Source organism: Tenrec ecaudatus, chromosome X (assembly GCF_050624435.1).
Source record: "Tenrec ecaudatus isolate mTenEca1 chromosome X, mTenEca1.hap1, whole genome shotgun sequence".
Lineage (NCBI taxonomy): Eukaryota > Metazoa > Chordata > Mammalia > Afrosoricida > Tenrecidae > Tenrec > Tenrec ecaudatus.
In genome coordinates this window covers 136,175,364-136,201,664 of record NC_134548.1, presented here as the reverse complement: position 1 = coordinate 136,201,664, position 26,301 = coordinate 136,175,364, and the positions used below count along the sequence as shown (strand labels likewise).

Here is a 26,301-nt window from a genome sequence, read left to right as displayed (position 1 = left end):
TGATAACATGTCCACAGTATGTGAGAGGAAATCTCCCCATCGTCACTTTTTTTTTTACCAACAGATAAATCAATTTATTAAAATAGTTGATTTAAGCATCTGCAATAGTGACTTCAACCTCCACTCCAGGCTCAATACTGATGGAAGTGATCTGCTTCACTATCTCAGATGGACTGTGCAAGTCAATGAGACGCTTGTGGATCCTCATCTGGAATCGATCCCAGGTCTTAGAGCCTTCCCCACAGGGAGTTTTCCTGGTCGTGATTCTCAGAGTCTTGGTAGGCATCCTAACTGGTCCCTTCACTTTCAGGTTCTTCTCCTTAGCCCCTCTGATCAAGTCAGCACACACTTTCTCCAAGGATTTCACGTTGCGGCTGGTCAGAGTAATTCTAATTCGGTGAATGGCCACCTCTGGTTCCACAGATGTCTTTCCGGTGTCCTTAAATGCCATGGCGGCGGGGCGCTTCCTGACCGACTTGTTCCTCGGCGAGAGCAAACAGCGGTGAGTCAGAACGGGGACGGAGCATGGCGGGACGACAGCCGCGTCTTCCTCAAAGAGCCCCATCGTCACTTTTAAGGAACATTCTGATTGTTCTTCTGGCGGTCCCAGGTACTTTCAATAGTTTTGTCAAAATTCAAATTCATCAATTATTCTATGGTCTTCCTTATCTTATTCAGTGTCCAACTTTCACATGTTTCATATGGTCGCTTGAGAATATCATGACGGGTCAGGTGCATCTTAGTTTTCAAAGTGACATCCTTGCTTTTCAACAATTCTTTTTGGTTGGTATTTATTTATTTATAACAGTTTTGTTGGCATATAATTCACATATCATGCAATTCAATAGTTCAATCACATCAATAGGAGTTTTACATGGGGCATTCGGAAGGGAGAGGATGTGGTCGCCCTGGCACTGTGGAAGTGATGGTCATTGGAACTTGGGGAGAACCCCCGGCTCCAGGAGTATACAATGGAAAGGGACCCAGAATTACTATATATTTATTTAGTATCTCGATGCCCCTCTCACAGAGACATGATAGGTTTTGACCTGTTGGGTAGGGATCTGTACTTGGAAGGACTGATCCAGGAAGTTTGCCCTGGCAATAAGTCCCACACTTAGGGTAACCAGCTCAGCAGAATGGGAGATAGAGCTGTGTAGGGCAACAGCACATGGGCTGCTGCAGCTCAGTGTGGATATGTACTCGCACAGACCAATGGTGTCCAGAGTGCTGTGTCATTGGAAAAATTTATGATATCATCAGTGCGATCACCTTATTCCCCAGGGGGGATGATGGACAATGCTGTACTTTTCTGTTTATATTGGCTGTTTTCCTGCCTTTAGCTCCTCCCCCCTTGGTTGTTTTTTTTTTTATTGTTTTGTTGTTGGCTGGTTGGTTTGTTCCTGGTATTGGTGTTGTTGGCCCTATGGGGGTTTGATTTTTTTCTTTTTAAAATCATTTTATTGGGGGCTTGTACAACTCTTATCACAATCCATCCATGCATCCATTGTGTCAAGCACATTTGTACATTTGTTGCCATCATCATTCTCAAAGCATTTGCTTTCTACTGGAGCCCTTGGTATCAGCTCCTCATTCCCCCCTCCCTACCTGCTCCCCTTTCCCTCATGAACCTTTGATCATTTATAAATTATTATTATTTTGTCATATCTTACACTGTCCGACGTCTCCCTCATGTGAAGGTAATTTAGAGATTAGATTTTTCGTACAGCTTTATTGATGTACCAATTACCATTTAATACACTGCACACAAAGTGAATCATTTATTAAGCTCAGGCATATGCATACACCTGTGAAACGAACACCACCCTCCAGGAATGAATACCCTCCTGATGCCCCTGTGATTGCCCCCTCACGCCCTCTCTGTGACCGCCCCCATTCTAACGTGAACACTCAGCTGGCTCTCTCCTAGGAGTGAACTTTTGTCATTTTGTGGAGTCTTTTTAAAATCATTTTATTAGGGGTTCATACAACTCTTTTCATAGTCCATACATACATCAGTTGTATAAAGCACCTTTGTACATTCGTTACGTTCATCATTCTCAAAACATTTGCTTTCTACTTGAGCCCTTGGTATCAGCTCCTCATTTTCCCCCTCCCTCCCTGCTCCCCCTTCTCTCATGGGTTTGATTTCTTCTTCATATGACGACTGCCAAAGTAAACCTTAGTCGTGCATATTCCATGGACAACCAGATGGATTCTGGCCTCCTATATAACTTACCTTCATGAAGTGATCACTGAACGTAAGGGAGCTACAGCAAAGTGTGGTGAAGAGAGCAGATGATACCCAGCTATCAATCGGAATAGTGTCTGGGATCTTAAAGACTGTACTCAAACAAGCAGCCATTTAAACGAGGAGTCAAGTAAGTCCACAGGGACGAAGCACACCAGCTTGTGTGACACAAAGATGACAATAACAAAATTCAAATAGGACGAAGGGAAAAGTATCAGAATTACAATTATGGACTTGTGGATGGCTGTGGAGGACAGTGGGAGCCCCAAACCCACCTGTAGAGTATCCAGTCAGATTAAGCCACTGGCAGAACTCCTTAGCCACAGGCAAAGGTCTGGAACAGTCTTACTATCAAACATGGATCATTGCAATCCTGCTTTTGTTGAACCCAGCTTCATAGTGGGTCTGTTGGCCTCCCTCTGGACCCAACCTGAATTTGGTCTAGGTGCAAGTATCCCTTGCTAGTTCCATGACAAAAATGTCTTCCCTGGCTTTTAAAATATTGATGGATGCCTTTTCTTTCTTTCTTCTTTTAAAAGCATTTTATTAGGGATTCATAACAACTCTTATCACAATCCATACATACATCAATTGTGTAAAGCACATCTGTACATTCTTTGCCCTCATTATTTTCAAAGCATTTGCTCTCCACTAAGCCCTTTGCATCAGGTCCTCTTTTTTCCCCTCCCTCCTCTCTCCTCCCTCCCTCATGAGCCCTTGATAATTTATAAATTATTATTTTGTCATATCTTGCCCTGTCCGACGTCTCCCTGCACCCCCTTTTCTGTTGTCCATCCCCCAGGGAGGAGGTCACATGTCGATCCTTGTAATCGGTTCCCATCTTTTCTTTCTTTCTTTCTTTCTTTCTTTCCAGGGGTCACTGATGTTTATTTTGCAAACAAAACCACTGGGGATGTTGCCTGTTGACACCTCGGGATGACACTGGGACACTGAGAAGGGCGAGGAGTTGGGCTGTCACGGGATCACAAAGCTGGGGTTCCAGCTGGTGTTCAGCTGGTCTGGCTTGGCTGCGGGGGCAGCTCTAAGGAAGCGGTGAGAACGCCAACAGGCTCGGGGAGGGGCTACTAGAGGTCTGTCTGCCTAGCTTATTTGGCGAGGGGATTTCTGAACTTCCGGCCAGCACACTTGGCCTTGCCACCCAGCTCCTCTTCAATTCTGAGGATCTGGTTGTACTTGGCCAGGCGCTCAGATCGGCATGACGCCCCAGTCTTGATCTGTCCAGGGCAGAGTCCCACCACCAGGTCAGCCATGAAAATATCCTCGGTCTCCCCAGAACGAGGAGACACCAGGACGTCCCACCCATTGGGCTGGGCCAGCTTGCATGCCTGCAAAGACTCGGTCACAGAGCCGATCTGGTTCACTTTGAGCAGGAGGCAGTTGCACGACTTCTCGACCACGGCCTTGGCAATTCGCTTCGGGTTGGTCACTGTGAGATCATCCCCTACCACCTGGATCCCTGTACTAGCAGTGAACTTTGCCCAAGCATCCCAGTCATCCTGGTTTAAGGGGTCTTTGATGGACACCATTGGATAGTTCATTAGGCACCATTGGGTAGGACTTGTACAGGTCTGCCAGTTGGTCAGGTGAGATGTACCTGCTGGGGCCATCAGGAGACTTGAAGTCAAGGTCGTATTTCCCAGACCTGAAGAACTCGGAGGTAGCTATGTCCATGCCAATCACCACCTTGTTGGTGTAACCAGCTTTCCCAATAGCATTCATCAGCAGCTCCAGGGCTTCTTAGTTCTCCAACATGTTGGGGGCAAATCCGCCTTCATCCCTGACATGGGTGGCATCCTCGCCGTACTTCTATTTGATGACGTTCTTCAGGTTGTGGTACACCTCGGCCCCGATGCGCATGGCCTCCTTGAAGTAGGCTGCTCCGACGGGGAGGATCATGAACTCCTGCATGGCCAGCTTGTTGCCGGCGTGGGAGCCGCCGTTGATCACACTGAGAGCAGGAACGGGCAGTATAGCTTCGGAATTGCCAGCCAAGTCAGCAATGTGACGGTATAGGTATATGGGGACTCCCTTCTCAACAGCTCCGGCCTTGCACACAGCGAGGGACACACCCAGAATGGCATTTGCACCAAATTTTGATGTATTCTCAGTTCCCTCCACCTCAATCATCCGCTTGTCGATCTTTTCCTGTTCAGTAACGTTCAGCTTCTTGCTAACCGGGGCAGGTGCAATTGTTTTATTGATGTGCTCAACAGCCTCTGAGACACCTTTGCCCAGATACCGGGTCTTATCATTGTCCCGGAGCTCCAGGGCCCCATAGATCCCAGTCAGTCGAGGTACCACTGGGCACGGCAGCTCTGAAGAGCCCTTTGGCGGTGTACAGATCAACCTCAAAGGTGGGATTTCCACGGGAGTCGAAGCTCTCTCTGGCGTGAATCTTGAGGATAGACATGGTGGATTTCTGGCTGCTGGTTCTCGTCGCCCAGGAAGGAAGTGGAGGAGGCTGAAGACACGGAGACAGGTGTTGGGTCAGCGAAGCGAGGATGCTGCGACTCACCGAGAAACTCCTGTCTTTTCTTTCTTGCTTGTTGTATTTTTATCATTATATTACTATTGTTTTATTCTTACCACATTATTTCATTTTTGTTCTTTATATTTTTGGTTGTGTTTACCAGTTTGGGAGCACAGCAAGAGTGGATGTATAGAGATAATTACTGATGCAAGGGTTTGTAGTGGATGTAGGGGGTGTGTGTGGGGGTAAATGGGAGGGTGAGGTGATTTGGGGAGTAAACAATGAAGTTGGGAAGGGGAGGCAGCAACAGAACCGAATGTCATTACACAACTCATTTTAAAGGTGATTTAATGATGGAGGAAAAAACAAAAGAAAATATTCTAAAATTGATTGTGGTAATGATTGTACAATACTTAATAATTTGATTGAACAATTGAATTGCACGATATGTGGATTATGTGTCAATAAAGCTGTAAAGAAGAAGAGTTGTACAATCATTACCACACTCAGTTTCAGAACATTTTCTTGTACTTGCCGCTCTTAGCTCCCCATTGCCCTCCAACTTCCCCCGCCATACAGATTTGTCCAGTGCAATACAATGTTTGGTTTCTTAGCTACTGCTTTGTGGGAAACTGAAAACCGGGAAGAGAGTGTATGAGGACCAATTCTCTAAGCTCCTATTTTAAGGAGCCTGGGAAACTGAGACTCCCATGGAGGGAGGAGGCCTTCATGTTCGTGGGTGAAGATGCATCCCAGTCGTATTCTCCTAACTAAAGTGTTTCCCCACGATACCTCCTCTTAATCATGCCCATTTTAAGCACACAGTTGCTTCCTATACTCTTGAAGGTTAACTGTTGGAAGGCAATCTGCCTAAAGGGTATCTGCCATCAAAAGCAGTCAGAATATCTAACCCTAAATACAGCCCACTCCCTTCTGATAAGGATCATAAATGTTTAAGGTCAAGCCATCTCAGAAACGACCAAGGTTAAATGTTACATATGTGCCTTCCTGTCACAGATATGCCCTTAATACCTCCTTTTCCTGTCACATTATACCTTTGCTATGTTCCCTTCCTGTTACGTGTATGCCTCTAATCCAACCCCTTCCTGTTATATATATGAATGGCGTGGCTTGCATGCCCGAAATTTGATAAGCCTGTGAGAGAATACATTCGTCCATTCTCTCCGGTTCTGGTCTTCATGGGAGAGGTGAGCCCTTGCATGCCTTGTCTGATGTTTCTTTAATTTACCTTTCAATTACACAACTGCCCTTTAGGACCCCACACTGCTTTCATGAGCATTGATTGAGAATCCAAGCAAAACGAAATTCTTGACAATTTCAATCTTTTCTCTGTTCATCATGATGTTGTCTAAGGATTTGCAAGGTATGTGCTACCATATATTAGGAGCATCACTAAATCAAGCCCAACATCCTAGCATAGCATGCTGAAAAATTTAGGAGTGAGTGTCCCGCTGTCTGTAATTTACTTTGAATATATAAAAATATACCCCAAATAAAATGGACTAATGGATGAATAGAGAGATGGACGCAACTACTACTCACTGTTGTCCAGTTGATTCTGACTCATAACTGCCCCTGTGAGTTTGCAAGATTGTATCGCTTTATGGGAGTAGACAGTCCCGTCTTTCCCCATGGAGTGGCTAGTGGTTTCAAACTACTCACCTTGTGGATCACAGCTCAAATGTGTAACCACTATGCCACCAGGGCCCTAGAGAGATGAATGGATATGTGATAATGTAAGTATAGTAAATAGTTAATGGCAAAATCTATGTGAAACTTTTGCATCTTTTCTGTATGTTTGAGAATTACATAATAAGTTATTGGAAAAATCTTGAAACACATTGTACACTATGGTTAAAAATAAAAAATTCATTGAGAGACTAAAGATGTAATTGAGAGAAACACTGTGTTCATTAATTGGGAAAATCAAATTACTTTCCAAAGGTAAAAAAGAAAAGTTATATCCTCCCCCCTAATATGCAGATTTAGGTTAATTATAATTAGAAGCTGAAAAGGTTTTCTTTGTGGAACTTTGCAAACTGATTACAAATATATTTATGAAAATTCATAGGGTAAAGGCTAACCAAGACACTTTTGAAGAACAAGATGAGAGGAATTGCTCTACCAGATAGCAAGCCTATTGTAAAGCAATAGTGATAAATTCAGTATGCTGCTAATGCCAGGAAAGAGAAATAATCCAGTGGGAGAGAATAGAAGGGCCAGAAATGAACTGTAATAAATATGGACAATTTATAATAAGGATGGCAATAGAAAGCAGTGAGGGAAAAGATGATCTTTTACAAACTGATGCTGGTGGTCATCTAGATGAGAATCAACAAAGCCCACATGGAAGAAGCATACCAGCCTGTGTGATCATGAGGTATTGATGGGATCAGGTTTCAGGCATCAAAGACTCAGAACAAAAAATCTTATCAATGTGAATGAGGGGGAGTTCAGAGTGGAGACACTAAGCCTATCTGCAGACAATTTGGACATCCCCTTACAGAAGGGCCACAAGGAAAATACGAGTCAGTCAGGTGCAGTGTAGCGCTGATGAAACACACAACTTTCCTCTAGTTCTTTAATGCCCCCTACGCCCACTATCTCAACCCCAATTCTACCTTACAAATCTGACTATATCAGAGGATGTACAGTGGTACAGATAAGAGCTAGCAACCTAGGGAATCCAGCTCAGGTAAATCCCTCAGGACCAACAATGAGAGCAGCAATACCAGGAGGTAAGGGGAAGGTGGAGGGAGAACGGGGGAACCAATCACAGTGGTCTACATATAATCCCCTCCCAGGGGGATGGGCAACAGAGAAGACATCAATCTGTGTAAGACATGAAAAAAATTTATAAATTATCAATGGTTTATGAGGGAGGGATGGAAAATGAGGAGCTGATATCAAGGGCTCAAGTAGAAAGAAATTGTTTTGAAAATGAAAAAAAAAAGAAAATTATGATGGCAACATATGTACAAATGTGCTTGGCATGATGGATGGATGTATGGATTGTGATAAGAGCTACACGAGCCCCCGCAAAATTTTAATATATATATATATATACATATACATATACACACACACACACAATCCTGCAAAGTTGTGCATTAATTATGACCAGGCAGAATACATTCCAGAAATGTGAAGGTGATTTCATTTGGTAAAATATATTAATATCAAATATATATTAACATTCATTATATTAATAGTGAAAACTGAAAGACTATATGACCCTTTGGATGTATGTCACAAAGACATCTGAGATAATTTTTAAAATAATTTTGTTGGGGGCTTGTACAATTCTTATCACAATCCATACATACATCCATTGTGTCAAGGACATTTGTACATCTGTTGCCCTCATTTTCAAAATATTTGCTCTCCACTTGATCTGAGACAATTTTACATTTATGATAAACATTTTTAAAAACCTTAGTAGAACAGGGAAAAATAGTACTGCCTTAACATGAATATCTATATTTATATATTTTTTCCTTCTGATATACCTCTTAGCTGCTCTTCTTTGGCTTGAACACAAGCAATTGAGTCAGCCACAAAACAAACTGTTATGGCCTAGAGTATAAAAACCAATGAACAAAAACTAGCAAACAGGTAATCTTTACATTTCAGCAATCTTCTAACGTGGAGAAGAACCTTTCCATTTCTAGTTCTGGCTGAAGACAGGGAGGCCACCCCAGCATCAAATGTGGTGTATATTTCTGGTCTTGGAAGCCCTTTGGTGGGTTGAAGAAGAACAGGGTTCCTTGCATAGAGTTGGGGCAGCTGGTGCAGTAAGAAGATAAAGTAGTCCTTGACTGTGGGCTGAGAATGTGGGAAGTTTGCCATAAGATTATAAAACATTGAGTGGAAAAGGTGTTGTGTAATGGTCACTGCTGGCAACAGTGTGTGTGTGTGTGTGTGTGTGTGTGTGTGTGTGTGTGTGAGAGAGAGAGAGGGAGGGAGGGAGAGAGAGAGAGAGAGAGAGAAAGAGGAGCTGTCTCATAGACGTATCACATAAGTATGGGGATTATATAATACTCATGTGTGAAATATTCAAAAGATAACTGAACAACTGATACAACGCATCAAGGATGGAGTGGTGATAATGGATTAGATAAGGAATTTAGCTTTTAGTCTTAATTTTTCCTACTTGGCTTCCTAAAATTTGGTGTACTAATTTAAACATTTCTTTCTTTCCTTTCTCTTCTTTTTTTTGGGAGGGGGCGTGATTTGGGTGAGAGTTTACAGACTGAAGTGTTTTTCTATTCAACAGTTCATACACATTTTGATTCGTGACACTGATTTCAGTCCCCACTCTGTAATAGCACTCTTCCCTCTCCCTCCCTGCGTTTCCCACTTCCGAGCCTCCTCCTTTTTATCTCTTCCTGCTTTCAGGGGTGCTTTCCCTGAGCAAATGAAGTAAGCTTGGTTGTTCTACGGAGTGCAGATCTCCCAGATGTTATTGTTCAGCGTAGAGACCTCTCTGTTGTTGTCTAACCTTGGAGCCATAGCTGAGAGCTCCCTTCCAGACTGGAGTGCTTAAGGGCCATAGTCTTGGGGTTCAATAGTACTCCTCGACTACCACCTGTGACTTATGCATTGAGCTTATTCTGTTTCCTTCCCTTTTCCTCCCATTATCTAGTTATTTCTACTTTGTTGGATAATACATAGATGGCTCTCCTACTATCTTTTGCATTTCCATCCCCCTCCCTTTTCTTCATTGTGTTTCCAATCATATCCGTCCTCTCTTGGGTCCCGTATAGTCCTTATCTCCTGAGAGGATTTTGTCAGCCCTCATTTCACATTCTAGTATTTGGTTTCTATTTTGAGTTGCTGGCTTTGACTCATTGTACCTTTCCATATCTGTAATTGCATGTATAATTATATTTAATTCGTGTGTTTTTCCCCTCTGATTCATATGTATGCTGTGTTCTTTCTTCTAGCCATTAGAAATTGTGTTGGATTTTCCTAGTTCAAAAGTGATTCTATATAAATGGGTTTGGAGGCTTTATTTGGCTTCTTGGTTCAAGAGCACCCTCTTCTGTTGATACAATGAAATACAGCTTTGCATTAGTCTTGGTAGGCTAGAGAAACAAATCCATGCACACACATATTTGCATAAGAAAGGGATTGATATACAAGAGCAATTCATCCCAGCCCAGTCCAGATCAAGTCCACAAGTCTGATATTAGTCCATATGTTCGATACCAATCTATAAAATCCTCTTCAGACTCACGAAACACATGCAATGATGCTGAATGTAGAAGATCATAGGCCAGTGGGTAGGAAGTCTTTGGATCCAGTGACATTGGAAACATTTCAGCGCTGGCAGGAGTTTCTGCATGTCTTCTCCAGCACCCAGGGCTGCATCAGGATGGGTCCATGTTAGCTGCCATGTCTCCCAGGGTGTGAGCAGAGAGCTCCTCTAGAGCTCATGTGGAGTTGGCTTTGCAGAAACCCAAGGGAGCAAGAGTGGGGATGGGGGCTTCATAAGGAGCATCAGGGGGGTCCTGGGTCACAAGAAAGATGTGTCAGTTAACCCACCTGCTATAACAGCAGTCGTGGTGGCATAGTGGATTATAAGATGGGCTGCTAACCATAAAACCAGCAGTTCAAAGCGACCAGCTGCTCTGTGGGAGAAAGATGAGGCTTTTTCCTCCCATAACTATTTACACTCTTGGAAATCCACAGGGATAATTTTCTATCCCATAGGGTCTTTATGAGTTGGAATTGACATGATGGCAGTGATTTTTGTTTTATACCTGCTGTATAAACCCAAACATGCCAGTGGCTTATTTTTCACCCCCCTTGATGGCATCTTTTGACTTTCTTGATGCTGACCTTTGCTGCACAAAAACCATAGATGTTGATAAACTCTGACTTATTTTTTAAGGGCTACTTTAGATTTAAGTGTCCTATCTAAGAAACCATTCTCTAATCAGAGGTCACAAAGATTTACTTATATAGAGGGGAGTGCCAACAAACCAAGGGACAAGGGAACAACAAGTGATCTAAAATTGAGGATGATGAGGGTATAGGACACCTGGTAGGGCTTGATCAAATGCAATGTAGCCAAGAGGAATTAATGGAAGTCAAAGGAAGGAAGGCTGAACATGATAGCAGGACAAGAGGAAAGTTAAAGGAAATAGAGGAAAGAACTTGGGGGCAAACGGCATTTATAGAGGCATGTACATATGTATATAACATATACATATAATATATAACAATAGGGAAATAAATCAATGTACATTTTTATATGTTAAATATGAAGGTAGCAGGTGGACTTTGGGCCTCTATTCAAGTACTCCCTCAACGCAAGAACACTTTGGTCTAATAATCTGGCATTCTGTGATGCTCACCTTCCCGACATGATTGCTGAAGACAAAATGGTTGCATAAGCAAATATGGTGAAGAAAGCTGATGAGGCCTGGTTATCAAAAGATATAGGGTGTGGGTTCTTAAAGGCTTAAAGATAAACAAGTGACCATCTAGCTGAGAAGTAACAAAGCCCACATTGTAGCCTGTGTGATCATGAGGTGTCGATGGGATCAGGTGTCAGACATCAAAGACCTAAAACAAAAAATCATATCAATGTGAATGAGTGGGAGAGCAGAGTGGAGAGCCAAAGCCCATCTGTAGACAATTGGATATCTCCTCACAGAAAGGTTACAAGGAATCGATGAGACAGGCAGGGTGCGGTATAACACTGATGAAACAAACAACTCTCCTCTAGTTCTTTAATGCTTGCTCTGCTTCCACTATCATAACTCCACTTTGACCTTACCAATCCGGCTAGACCAGAGCATGTATACTGGTACAGATAAGAGCTTGTAACACAAGGAATCCAGGACAGATAAATCCCTCAGGAACAATAATGAGAGTAGCGATACCAGGAGGGGAAGGGGAAGGTGGTGGGGAGAAAGAGGAAACTGATCATAATGATTGACATATAACCCCCTCCCAGGGGGACCAACAACAGAGAAGTGGGTGAATGGAGACAGTGGTCAGTGTAAGACATGAAAAAAAATTAATTATCAAGGGTTCATGAGGTATGGAGGAGGAGGGGGGGAAATGAGCTGATACCAAGGCCTCAAGTAGTAATAAAATGTTTTGAAAATGATGATGGCAACATATGTACAAACGTACTTGACACAATAAATCTGTGTGTGGATTGTGATCAAAGCTGTAAGAGCCCCAATAAAATGATTTAAAAACAGGATTTACTTCCATAATAATTGTATATCTTATTTTTCAATAATAATTAGTACATAGAAACCTTACTAAATTCTTTTAAGAATTCTAATAACTTTCTTTTACTTTATATATACATGAATATATCATTGATAAATAATAAAAGTTTTCATTTTTTTGTTCCAGTCTTTAAATCCTTTGTTTCTTTTTATTTTTCTATCCTTTGTTTCTTATTTTTGCTTTCTGTCCAATATACTACTGAAAAGCATTAGTGGATATAATTGTTTAATAACTGTTCTGTAAAGGAAAACTTTCAATATTTATTTTATTCTCCTTTAGGTTTGAAACTATAGGGTTTTTTTTACAGATATACTTCATAGATTACAGAAGTCCCATTTCCTTATTATTTTGCTCACAATTTTTAAATTCATGAGTGATTTTTTAATTTTAAATTTGTCAATGGTTATTTCTGCACCTACAGCCATGGTCATGTAATTATCCTCCTTTCAATAGTTTGTGACAAATTACACAGGTGATTAAATTTCTATTGTAGTAAATATGAATAAGACACTTGTCATTTTATGACCATTTTCAAGTGTATAGTTGGCTCAGTGGCATTAATTGCATTGATAATGTTGTACAACCATCACTACTATATTCATTTGCAATGTTTTGTATTACTCTTAAAAGAAGTTCAGTGACCTCTAAGCTATTTCTTCTTCTCTTCTGCTCCCTCCTATCTCCAGTAATCAGGAACACATTTTGCTTTTCTTTGCATTAGTCTATATTTTAAATTTAATCATCTTATTGGGGCTCGTACAACTCTTATCACAATCCATACATACATTTTTTGTGTGTGTCAAACACCTTTGTACATATGTTGCCATCATCATTTTCAAAGCATTTTATCTCTGCTTAAGCCCTTGGTATCAGCTCCTCATTTTCCCCCTCCCTCCCGCTCTCCCCTCCCTCATGAACCCTTGATAACTTATATTCTTATTTATTCATATCTTACACTGTCTGATGTCTCCCTTCACCCAATTTTCTGTTGTGCATCCCCCAGGGAGGAGGTTATATGTAGATCCTTGTAATCAGTTTCCCCTTCCCACCCCACCCTCCCTCCACCCTCCCGACATAGCCACTCTCATCACTGGTCCTGAAGGGATCCTCTGTCCTGGATTCCCTGTGTTTCCAGTTCCTATCTGTGCCAATGTACATCCTCTGGTCTAGCCAGATTTGTAAGGTAGAATTGGGATCATGATAGTGGGCATGGGTGGGGGGGTGGAGGCATTTAGGAACTAGAGGAAAGCTGTATATTTCATCGTTGCTACACTGCACCCTGCATTGGTCTATTTTAGATATAACATGTAAGGGAATAAAAATTGATTGATTTTTAATGTTAATTCAGATTTATAATCTTGGGATAATTCCAGCTTGTTGTTGCTAGGTGCTTTTAGTCAGTTCCTACTCATAATGATTCTATTTCCAAGAGAATGAATCCTCAAAATTTCAGCTTAATCTCTCTCTATATATATAAATAGATATAGCTATATGTGATATAGATAAATAGAAATGATGTGTCTTAGAAGAAATATGGCCAGAGGACTTAGAGGCAAGGATGGCAAGACTTCATTCTACACACTTGGGAAATATTATCAGGAGAGACAAGTTCCTGGAGAAGGGCATCATGTTTGTTAAAGTGAAGGGGGTAGTTGAAAAGACGAAGGCCCTTGGGGAGATGGATGGACACAGTGGCTGCAGCATGGATGCCAGAGGACCAGGCAGTGTTGCATTCTGTTGTCATAGGGTCCTTTGGGTTGGAACTGACTCAACGGCACCTAACAAGGGCAACAATGGAGGGTATACTTGATTCATAAAATGAATTAGGGAGGATACCTTTTTTGGGTATTCTCTGGAAGACTACACAAATTAGAAGGGTTTATTCATTGAACGTTTGGTAGAACTTACCTGTGAGGCTATCTGGGCTTGAAGCTTCCTTATACAGTTTTTTTAAAAAACTGATTTCACTGGTTTAATAAGTATTTGGAGCCTTAGAAGGTCTGGTTCTGTGGCTTGTGATCTTGTTCATTCTTGCTTATGCTGTGCTCTCTCTCACTGTGTGCATTTTTCATCCATTGTTTTCTGGGACATTATATTTGAAAATGTATTTATAAAGGAATTTGAAAGCTGGAACGAAATTGTTTGTCTTCCACAAAGGATTTGTTTGCTCCTCACCAGGTGCTTGGATACGCTAAGAAGTGGTGATTGCCTTAATCCAACTTTATTTAAACCCTGATATTTTATAGACATTCCAAATGGCAAAGCTGAACAATAGACTTCATAATGACTGATTGACTTTGGGTTCTTCTTTATTCCTAGGGTGTAGCTCTCTAGTTTCTTAGCCCAAAGCAGGGGGTAGTTATGATAGATTCCAATTTTTGTCCCTCTAGCCCCATGAGGCCAGCCAGTAAAAAGAGCAACTCAGCCTTTCAGCTAGATCTTTGAAATGGGCATGCATCCTTAGATCTGGGTACCTTAAGATAAAAGTGTCTCTTCGTGTTCTACTAAGCTTTCTGGGTTTTTAGACTCTCAACCATAAACTCAGTAATGGTTTATCTAAAGACATTATTGGTCTTGGAGCAAAAAGTGAGGATTTTATTGGCTCCCCCTACCATTCCCAGAAGAGGATGTATGTTGTCCTATGCATGCCCTTTTGGCTGATACTCATCTCCAACTGTTCTCTTTCAGATTCTGGTGCTCACCACACCTTTTTATTTACTAGCTGCTTCCTGGGGTGGGCATCCTGGTACAAGGCTATAGCAGAATCATGGTGGGGTGTGTGGTGCTTCACTTCTCAGCTGATGAGTATAGCTGTGCCAAATGCCTCCAGTTTACTTCTTTATGTTCTGACCACTTTAAAAAATGGTCAGAGGGTGGATGGCATGTGACCTCCTCTTGAGTTCACAAGGGGAAAGAAGAATCACACTCAACATCAATCCAAGGCCAATCTCTATGACATCAACCATCCCTCTCAAAGAACAATATTTCTCTGTGGAGTTTGATCATATGTTGTAATGGCCATACAGAACTCATAGACATTATTAATGATTATGGGTGTATTAACGAAGTTAATTAGTTACAACTGAGGATCAGAAATGCTCAGGATACAGTTCTTTAGTTGGGACCCCTCTCCCATAAAGAATATTGCAGGTGAGGTGCTTGGTAGAACTGCCAAAGATGGAAAGGTGAGGATAGAAGGCAGAAATAGGTCAGCTTGTATTCCCATTGTCAAATATAGAAAAGGTGCTCGTGTTTCCAAGGTAACCATAGCCTTGGGACTCCACTTTCTTTCTTTGACCCTCTAGTCAAGGGGTCGTAGTAGCTACTGCTTTAGTTAATCTCTGGGCTGCTCCTGTTAAGCCTGGGTCATACATTTCCTATATTATCATATTCCTTCTATTGTAAATACCAAGAGAATGTTTTGTTCTTCTGGTTGGACTCTGACTGATACAGTTACAAAGGAAAGTAAGTTAAACTAGAATTAGACTTTTCACTTGCAAATCAGAAAGCTCCAAAAGTGTAGGGTATCATCTACTGGAAGAAAAATACTATGAGTTAAAGGTTCTATACTCTAATGATTTATAAATTATCAAGAGTTCATGAGGTAAGAGAGAGCGGGGAGGGTGGGGGGAAAAGTGAGGAGCTGATGCCAGGGGCTTACGTGGAGAGCAAATGTTTTGAGAATGATGAGGGTAACAAATGTACAAATGTGCTTTATACAATTGATGTATGTATAGATTTGATAAGAGTTGTATGAGCCCCCAATAAAATGATTTTTAAAAACATTCTACACTAAACTGTGGGAGGCTGTTTTTAAAATGACTCCCAATGAGACTCATCTCCTGGGATTGACTAACTTGAATAATCCTCTCCCCTTACATGAGTGTGTGTTGGACTTGGTACCTTGACGCTAACAAATGGATTATGGCAAAAAAAAGTGATATGTCCCCAGTTAATTGATTTAATAATGTGTTTAATGCTTCTGTTCTACCTCGTAGTCCATTGTGTGATGGACTATGGTCTTTTTAAAAATTTGTTTTATTGGGGGCTCATACAACTCTCATCACAATCCATACACACATCAATTGTGCAAAGCACATCTGTACATTCATTGCCCTCATCATGCTCAAAACATTTGCTCTCCACTTAAGCCCTTGGCATCAGGTCCTCACTTTTTCACCTCCCTCCCAACTCCCTCTCCCTCATGATCCCTTGATAATTTATAAGTTATTATTTTGTCATATCTTGCCCTGTCCGACGTCTCCTTTCACCCACTTTTCTGTGGTCCGCCTCCCAGGGAGGAGGTCACATGTAGATCCTTTTAATCAGTTCCCTCTTTCCAACCCACTCTCCCTCTACCCTCCCAGTATCGCCACTGACATTGTTGGTCCTGAAGGTATCAACCGCCCTGGATTCCCTGTGTTTCCAGTTGCTATCTGTACCAGTGTACATCCTCTGGTCTAGCCTGACTTGAAAGGTAGAATTCGGATCATGATAGTGGGGAGGGGAGGAAGCATTTAGGAACTAGAGGAAAGTTGTATTTTTCATTGGTTCTACATCTCACCTTGACTGGCTCGTCTCTTCCCCTAGAGCCCTCTGCAAAGGGATCTCCAGTGGCCTACAAATGGGCTTTCGGTCTCCACTTTGCACTCCCCACCTCATTCACTTTGGTAAATTTTTTTTTGTTCTGATGATGCCTTATACCTGATCCCTTAGACATCTCGTGATCACACAGGCTGGTGTGCTTCTTCCATGTGGGCTTTGTTGCTTCTGAGCTAGATGGCCGCTTGTTTACCTTCAAGCTGTTAAGACCCAGATGCTATACTTTTTGATAGCTGGGCACCATCATCTTTCATCGCCACATTTGCTTATGTACCCATTTGTGCTCAGCAATCGTTTCATGGAGGTGTGCACCCAATCAGATGATTTTTTTTTCTTTGATGCCTGGTAACTGATCCCTTTGGCATCTCGTGATCACACAGGCTAGTGTGTTCTTCCATGTGGGCTTTGTTGCTTCTGAGCTAGATGGCCGCTTGTTTACTCTCAAGCTTTTAAGACCCCAGACGCTATATCTTTTTTTCCCCAGATGCTATATCTTTTGATAGCCGGGCACCATCAGCTCTCTTCACCATATTTGCTTATTCACTCACTTTGTCTTCAGCGGTTGTGTAGGGAAGGTGAGCATCATAGATTGCCAATTGAATAGAAGAAAGTATTCTTGCATTGAGGGAGTACTTGAGTGGAGGCCCAATGTCCTGCTGCTGCTTTAATACTAAACCTATAAAGATAGACACATAGATCGAGTTCCCCATCCTCATATATAAACATATTTGCATATGTACACATCTTTATCTAGACCTCTATAAATGCCCTTTGTCTCCCAGCTCTTTCCTCTATTTCCCTTGACTTTCCTCCTGTCCCACTATCATGCTCAGTCCCCACCAGGGTTTCAGCTATATCTCCTGGTTACATTACCCTTGATCATGCCCTACCAGGCCTCCCACACCCACCTCACCACCAATTTGAATCACTTGTGGTTCCCTTGTCCCTGGGTTTGTTAACACCACTTCCTTTACCACCACCTCCCCCTATCCCCTGTCCCCCAGAACTGTCGGTTCCATTGTTTTCTCCTCCAGATTGTTGATCCAGCCTATCTTATTTAGACAGACCTGCAGAGATAACAACATGCACAAAAACAAGACAGAGCAAAACCAAGCAACAATGTACAACAAAACAACAACAAACCACTGGCAAAGAACAAAACAAAACACAACAAGAAAAAAAAGCTTGTGGTTAGTTCAAGGATCGTTTGTTGGACTACGATCTTAACAGCTTGCAAGCAACCATCCAAGCCACAACAAATGGAACAACAGAGGAAGGCTCATCAGATCTATGAGACGGATGGAGGACATGTGGCCGATTGCCTCCACTGACAACTCTCTCCATGGTCTCGAGACAAGAAAACCCGGATGGTGCATGGCTACCATGACTAAACATTTTCATAAAAGAGTCTATCGAAGAATTCTGCTTAAAAAAGAGAAACATGAAAAACAGAATTTCAAATTTCAACGGACTCTAGACTTTCTGGAGTCATGGAGGTTGAAGGAATCCCTGAAACTATTGTCCTGAGATAATCTTTAAACCTTATACCAAAAAAAATTTTTTTAAATGTCTGCCTTGAGTATTACCCTCTTAAAAGAATTATTTTGTGTCAAACTGACAATAATAACTCTAAAGATTAGATAGGAACCTAACCACGAAAAGAAAGAAAGAAACCAAACTTGACCAATGGTTACCGTAGGTGAAGGAGAAAGAATTGTTGCATAGGGGACATTGAGTTTATGTCAATGGTGATAGAATAATTTGTAAAAGGATATAAATCATGGCAGTACAGCATGAAGAGTATAATGGATGACACTGGATTACACAAGTGGAATTGGAGAATGTTCTGTTGCTTATATTTTTGCCACAGTGATTAACAATGACTACAAAGAAAAGGTTCTAGAATTGAATATGATGACAATTACAGAACTCTTCTTGATAAGATTGAATTACTGAATTGAATGACACATGAATAAAGTGTTAATAATCTGTTTAAAATAAAAGGGCCTTTATAGAGGTCTAAATACAGGTATGTACATATGTAAATATATTTATATATGATAATGGGGAAATAGATCTACGTGCATATATTTATAGGTTTAGAATTAAGGCAGCAGATGGACATTGGGTCTCCACTCAAGTACTTCATCAATGCAAGAAGACTTTCTTCTATTGAATTGGCATTCCATGGTGCACATCTTCCCGACACTCACTGAAGACAAAAGTGTGCATAAGCAAATGTGTTGAAGAAAACTGATGGTGCCTGGCTATCAAAAGACATAGCATCTGGGGTCTTATAGACTTGAAGGTCACCACCACCACCACCACCACCACCACCAAAAAATAAAAATAAATTAAAAAAAGACTTGAAGGTAAACAAGTGGCCATCTAGCTCAGAAGCAACAAAGCCCACATGGAAGAAGCACACCAGCCTGTGAGATCACGAGGTGTTGATGGGGTCAGGTATCAGGCATCAAAGAACAAAAACTCATATTGTAAATGGGGGGAATGCAGATTGGGGACCCAAAGCCCATATGTAGGTAATGGGACATCCCCTTACAGAAGGGTTGCAGGGAGGAGATGAGCCAGTCAGGGTACGATGTAGCAACGATGAAACATAAAACTTTCCTCTAGTTCCTAAATGCTTCCTCCCCCGCCCCACTATCATGATCCCACAAATCTGGCTAGACCAGAGGATGTACACTGATACAGGTAGGAACCAGAAACACAGGGAATCCAGGGCAGATGATCCCTTCAGGACCAGTGGTGAGAGTGGTGATACCAGAGGGTCCAGGGAAGGTGGGGTAAAAAGGGGGAACCAATTACAAGGATCTACATATAACCTCCTCCCTGAGGAATGGACAACAAAAAAGTGGGTGAAGGGAGACAACAAAAAAGTGGGTGAAGGGACAGTGTAAGACATGACAAAATAATAATAATTTATAAGTTATCAAGGGTTCATGAGGAAGGGAAGAATGGGGAGGGAGGGAGAAATGAGGAGCTGATACTAAAGGCTTACATGGAGAGAAAATGTTTTGAGAATGATCAGGGAAATGAATGTACAAATGTGTGTGACACAATGGATGGATGTATGGATTGTGATAAGAGTTGTATGAGCCCCCAATAAACTGATTTTTAAACGTTTAAAATAGATTAAATAGGAGACTTAGGAGATGGTGAATTTATATTAATGCTATGAAAGTATAATATATGCACAAGTCTGCACAGATTGATTATTTAGGATGTGTTAAAGGATATATGAAGGAACAATAAGTAGCATTCAAAGGACTGTCTGTTTTAAACTTGTTTTCAAAACCATTTTATTGGGAGTTAATACAGATATCCTGTCATTCCATAGTTCGACCACATCAAGCAGGATTGTACAATTGTTACCACAATCAGTTTGCAAATATTCTCTTTCTTCTTGATCTCCTTGACATCAGCTCTCCTTTATTCCCCACCCTTTCTCACTGTACCTTTCAGGAACACATATTCTATTTGCTGTCTCTATAGGTTCCTCAATCCTGGGTTTCATATAACAAAAGCCAGAAAAACATATAAAAAACATTCAAGAGGCTACTCCCAATGACAAAATATATCAGAGTTAAATTGCTATATGAAACACACACACATGTTGAAAACCAGATCAGGCCCAACATGTATCAGACAGGGGATCAACTCAAGGTTTTAACGGTTCAAGTCAGGTTTATCATTTTGACCTTCTATAGGCATCTCTCCATGTACTCTGCTTGATTATCTGCTTCTTCCTATCCCTCCATTATAGATAGAGGGAAATCAGTGGAGGCTTATTTCCTGTGTAGATCTCACAAATGCATCTTGGGTTTCCATTGTCACCCACAGACTTCTGCATAGCAGAATCTCATAATTTAAGCTCTGATACTATTCTCTCCTTCAGCTTTGGATTATACAATTTACAATCCTGTGTGTTAGGCAGGGTTCTCTAGAGACACAAAACCAGCACACTTATGATTTTATATATATAGAGACAGATTTATACAACAAGAAGGAATATAATGTCTAATTAGTCCACACAGCAGTACAGAGGGCTCAGTTCAACTCACTTTCTCAGAACAGTTAATATAGTGAAAGTCCTTCAATTCAAGGGGCTGCCAGTCCAAGGTCAATGAAGCAGAAAGCAAAGTTTGCCTTCAGGAAAGACAGGCAAAATCAGCCCACAGGCAGCAGACAGCAGGGTGGACAGCAACACTCAGTAGTTCTGGAGCTTAACTATAGGGATATAGGTCTTGAGACATACGCACAGCAACACAATATATCAGCCTCTGGTTCAAGTGATGTACGCACCAGCAGCATGGCAAAATAGGTCTCAATGGACACAGCAAGGCAAGGCGATAAGATCCACAGATTGGTTCGGCCCATAGTAGCACAGCACATGGTTGAGGCAAAGAACTAGCTCAGGCAGCAGCGATCATCAGGGAGAAAGAGAGAAGACCTTGGAAAGTCATTGATCTCGTCGCCCTCCAATCAAGCTGAAACCTGATCAAACTCTGCCCACATGTTCCTAATGAAGGGCTAGCTGGCACAATAAGCCTAAGTATAACATTCTATCACTGGCATTGGTGTGCTTCTTCCAAGTGACTTAGTTGACATCTCACTTAGACAGTTGCTTCTTGGAAACAAGCCTTTAAGACCCCAGACACTATTTGATCTGATAGTTGGGCACCATCTAATTGCTTCACCACACTTTGCTATAGCATCCATATAATCTATGTTCCCTTCCTGAGGGTGAGTAACGAGCAGGGCCATGATGTAAAAACTAATTGTCCTTAAACTGGAGCTAGGATTTAGTGCAAGCCTAAAACCCATTTCTGGATTTTTTTACCTGCCTTTAGTCCCTTTAGTGACTTCCTTGTTAATTTATGGTAGAGTCTTATTGATCATCTCCCTGGAAAATAAAAATCTTCCGTCCCGCCAGAGTCACCAAAAAATAAATAAATAAATAAATAAAAATCTTCCATAAATATTGTCATTGATTAGCCCCTGGTACGAATTTTTAAAACACTGTTCAGAGAGGGACATTGGGCCAATGTAGGCCGAGTACACATCACCATACCTGAATTATTCACATTGTACAAAATAAATCCTTTCGTGGCTGGATGCTCTTTACACAAACAATGGGAGTTGGTTGTCAGGGAAATTTACAACAATATTCACTGACAATGCCAGTCACAGGATTGCTGAACATATATATATATATATATATATATATATATATATATATATATCTTAATACAGCATATAGGTATTGATGTAGTAAATCAATGATTCCCTGCCTACCAACAGTTCAATACTTTTGTTACAGATGCTTTATGCTTCTTCAAACATCAAGAATTTTCAGTCTTCAGTCCTCAGGTTACAAATGTGTCTGAGGTAGAGTTCAGTTCGCCCAGTGGAGTTTCTGAATCGGATCTCTCTCGTGCAGCCTTTTGAGAATGTTGTGCACCTTGAAAATCCAGGATTCAATGCCCCAGTGTTCTATGGCACTTGCTCTGGATCCTTCCAGGGTGTGTGTCATAGACTTTTATATCCCTCATCTTTCCTGATCAAAATATTTTTAGGCCAGCCTTTTCCCACTGCTCTAAATGAAGAAGCAATTTTCAATGACTTAACATTAAAAAAGTGTTACTTCTCTTAGAAAACAAAATAATATGCTGTTTGAGGGGGTTGTGTCACCCAAGATCAGGTGGGGAATCTGTGAGTGGACACATATTTAAATGCTGAACCATCAATCAAAAGGCTGCTGGTTCAAACCCAGCCAGAGGCACTTCAGAATCAAGGCCTAGTGGTTTGTGTACAAAAGGCCACAGCCTTGAAAACTCGATGGGACCTGTGTATATTTGGAGTCACCACGAGTGAGTTCAAATCAACTAAGTGGCAAACAACAACAACAAAATCAATGAGAGTATCGGGCTGGGGCCAGGGTGGGACCTGAGATACAGAAACATCTCGTAAGGTCCAGAGGTCTATTGGAACCAAGAATTTCCAGCTGCCAACTCATTGAACTTCTCCGACAACTTGTATACGATTTGACTGGGCATGGGCCAAAAAAGGGAAAAAACTCACATCCATCCCAACCTTCTGCACCTCTTTGATAAGCATTCAACAACACCCAGTGGGGTATAGTCCATATTTTGCATCAGGGTATTTCTTTAAGTAACTGCTAAAAATATATGGAGTCCTATTATTTCTAGGTTAGATTCTAGGTAAGTCAATAGATATAGAGATTTCTGCCAGATTAATCAGACTGTTTGGAATCTTTGATCTTGTTATAGATTGAATTGACACCCCCTCTCCTCCAAATATGTGTTGTAAATGTTACTCCATATGCTTGTAGATATAATCCCATTTGGGGAAAAACATGTTTTCTTTTTTTTTTACGTTAATGAGGCCATATTAAAGTACCAAACTCACTGCCATTGAGCCAATTCCGATTCGTAGTGACCCTAAAGGACAGAGAAGAACTGCCCTGTGAGTTGCAGAGACTGCATATATGTGAGAAACTAGCTCATATGTTACAAAAGAGATCTGTTTAAATATGGCTCACTATTAGTTTTCCTACTTTTATAACCACTCAGACCACTGTGTAGCTCTGATAGGTAAGGAATCTGGAAGGCTTTTAAGGCTGTGGGCCTTAAAGACATTTAGAAATATTTTAAGTCTATTATTTCCCCACTTTTATTTGTGGAATACAACACATACAAAGAAAACCCTACTATATGTAGCTGCACAGCCCACAGCACCAGAAGAGTGACAGTATCCCAGTAACATGCCCTCCTCCTGTGTCTACGGCTCTTTCTTGTATGTATGCATGTACGTATTTTCCTACCCAACCTTCCTCCCCTCTTCCTTGACATCTTCACAGTCTTTTTCTTTTGTCTGTTCCTTTACAATAATGGTGTTGTGAAATATTTAACCTTTGAGATTGTATAACTTTGCTGAGAGATTGTAAACCTTAATGGGAGTAAGAACACCTCATCTTTCTCCTGAGAAGCCACTGGTGGTTTCAAACTGCTGACCTTGCAGTTAGCAGCCCAACAGGTAACCACTTACACCACCAGGGCACCTTATTATTAAAGTGGGGTGTGTTTTAAACCAATCACTTTGGAGACGTAAAAGAGCATACAAGGCACATCAGCAAGGTATCACAGATGGGGAAAACCCAATGCCACACCACAAGAAGATCACCAAGGAACTGAGAAACTGAAGCTGACAGGAGACAAGGACTTTCTCCCAGAGCCAATAAAAAGAAAAAGCCTTTCCCTTCAGCTGGCTCCCTGACTTTTATTTCTAGGCAGGAATCTGCAGAAACTATGCTGTCCAATGTGGTGGCTACTAGCACCTGCGGCTATTGAGCACTTGAAATATGACTCATGGTACTGAAATGTGCCTGAAGTGTAAATACACACAAGATTACAAAGATGTAACACGGGAAAATATAATGTACATACTTACCTGGCAGGGGAGATACCATGATCACGAAGGTGGTTTTCCCAGGGCGAGGCTTATCCATTGCACTCCGGATGTGCTGACCCCTGCGATTTCCCCAAATGTGGGAAACTCGACTGCATAATTTGTGGTAGTGGGGGTCTGCGTTCGCGCTCTCCCCTGGAAAAAAAAAAGAAAAAGAAAATATAATGTACAGTATTAATAATTTTTATATTGATTATATGCTGAATTGTATGCACTGTATGGGAATAAATGTAATAAGATGAATTTCTCTTCCTTCTCTGGCCATTTTGAATGTGGCTAACATTTGAAATTATGCAGGCAGTAACAGTAGCTGGGCACCATCCAGTTCTTCTGGTCTCAGGGCAAGGGAGGCTGTTGTTCTCTAGAGGAATTCTGATCAAAAGGGGAGATACGCAGAACAGAATTTCAGATTCTCTTAGATTCCAGATTTTCTGGAGCTATGGAAGTTGCATGAGTCCCTGAAACTATTGCCTGGAGATCATCTTCCAAACTTAAACCAAAAAATATCCTCTGCAGTCTTCTTAAATCTGAACAACAGAGTTTCACTTAACAAGTAAAGAAAATCGGCCCTGAGCATTATGCTCTTTTAAGAAGTAACTGTATGGGATCAAACTGAGGACAGCGCCTAGATAGATTCGAAGGGGACCTTAGGGGTTCATGAATGTCTGTTGACCCAAGAGGAGCAACATAACATCCATCGGCACATAGGAAGGTGCCAATGGTAACGTAACTCAGAGAACGCAGTCAGAATCACTGAATTATCCGTGTAGAAAGCGCTGACTTGGAGTGTGTTCTGGATAACACAAAATTTTAAATGTCACCTAGTACACGCGCAGCTCGCATTTGTGGCGCCTGGTTTCCACCGCACCACACATTCACAAGCACACTTGCTGTAAGGCCGTGGTTCCAACCACGACACGGTGGCACAGGAAAGCCACTCTGGCTTGCCATGGCTTTCACAGTCCAAGGCCAAGGCATTTGCGCAGGTCCACCTGCCTTCGGCGTCCGTGGATTGTACAGAGGCGTCCCCGCTGGAGCCACAGTGGCATCCGCTGATGGGCAGGCCACCGCAAGGGCACGACAAAACCCACAGACAGCCGTCCACCCTGCCTGGGGCGCCACCCTGGCCCAGGCGAGTCTCCCGCCGGCCTTCTCGGGGCAAGCCCACCTCCCAGCCGGGAGCCCTTGGGTGCCGCCGGAGCGCTCGCGGGCCCCCTGGTGCTCGGAGGAAGCGCGCGCGCGGCGGTGGCAGCCGCGGCTCCCGGAGGAAGCCGGCTCCGCGAGCTCAGCGGGGAGAAGGAAGAGGCGGGGACAAAAGAGAAGGAAGTGGCATCCGGGGCGGCCACCCCGGAAATGAGGGCCCCGGTCGTTCCCGTAGACCCGAAAATCTCGGGTTCTGGCTCCCGGAGCTGCGGCGGGTCCGGCTGGGAAGCGCCCCCGACCGCCGCTCTCCGCTCGGGTGGCTGCCCGTGAGCCCCGGGTATCCGACCCCCCCCCCCCTCCCCGCACACACACAACACAACGTCCCCTCCTTTCCCCCGCCCCCTCACCACTAAAGGACCAATGAAAGAAATCAGCTCCTGGCGTTCGCAAGGTCCAAAGGGGAGCCGTCCTAGAGGAAGAGAGCGCGGAAGGAGGAGAACTGGTGAAGAGCGAGAGACGGACAGACACGCAGAGAGAACAGCCTGGCGAGCGGCTCGAAAACGAGGAGGCCGCTCTCCTCTTGCTTGGGGTCGCCACGAAGTGGAACCATCTCCATAGCAACGAATTGGCCTTTGTTTTTGTCCGGTGCATCAAACTGGACTCTAGAGGAGTTGGTTGTTTCCTGGTAACGGATGTTGTTTTTGAGTGCCATCCGTGGATTCTTACTCATAGCGACCCCATGCGACAGGGTAGACCTGCTACCGAGGGTTTTCTGGGCTGTCTTTATGGAAGCCCAGGGTCCCGGCTTTCTCCTACTGAGATGCTGGAGGGATTCGAACACCAACCTAACCATCAGCAGCTGAGTGCTTCACCATTGACATAACTGATCCAGATTGGCCCCCAAAAGCAGAAACCCGAAGAAAGCAACAACCAGAGGTGAAAATGGAAAATGACTAGAGCCAGTTGGTTTTACAGCTAAGTTTTCATTCACTCACTCAGATTCCGGCTTAGTGACAGACCATCTGGAACA

At 42.4% G+C, this 26,301-nt stretch overlaps 1 protein-coding gene, 1 long non-coding RNA gene, 1 other non-coding gene and 1 pseudogene across 3 annotated transcripts; 1 reads left to right on the top strand and 3 right to left on the bottom strand.

The window, feature by feature from the left end:
* Nucleotides 1-76: 76 nt before the first annotated feature.
* LOC142434341 (small ribosomal subunit protein uS10-like) lies at nucleotides 77-508 on the bottom strand. Its single transcript, XM_075539056.1, has one exon. It carries the CDS (start codon nucleotides 449-451, stop codon nucleotides 92-94), a length of 360 nt encoding a protein of 119 aa, XP_075395171.1. The 5' UTR covers nucleotides 452-508; the 3' UTR covers nucleotides 77-91.
* A 1,659-nt stretch (nucleotides 509-2,167) lies between these two features.
* LOC142434524 (alpha-enolase pseudogene) lies at nucleotides 2,168-6,473 on the bottom strand (annotated as a pseudogene).
* A 476-nt stretch (nucleotides 6,474-6,949) lies between these two features.
* On the bottom strand, nucleotides 6,950-25,402 carry LOC142433991 (uncharacterized). Its single transcript, XR_012781105.1, has 3 exons — nucleotides 24,950-25,402; nucleotides 24,111-24,263; nucleotides 6,950-10,276 (listed from the first exon to the last, which is right to left on the bottom strand). It is a non-coding gene; the product is annotated as an uncharacterized LOC142433991 (long non-coding RNA).
* LOC142435191 (U1 spliceosomal RNA) lies at nucleotides 24,103-24,266 on the top strand. Its single transcript, XR_012781296.1, has one exon. It is a non-coding gene; the product is annotated as a U1 spliceosomal RNA (small nuclear RNA).
* Nucleotides 25,403-26,301: the final 899 nt, after the last annotated feature.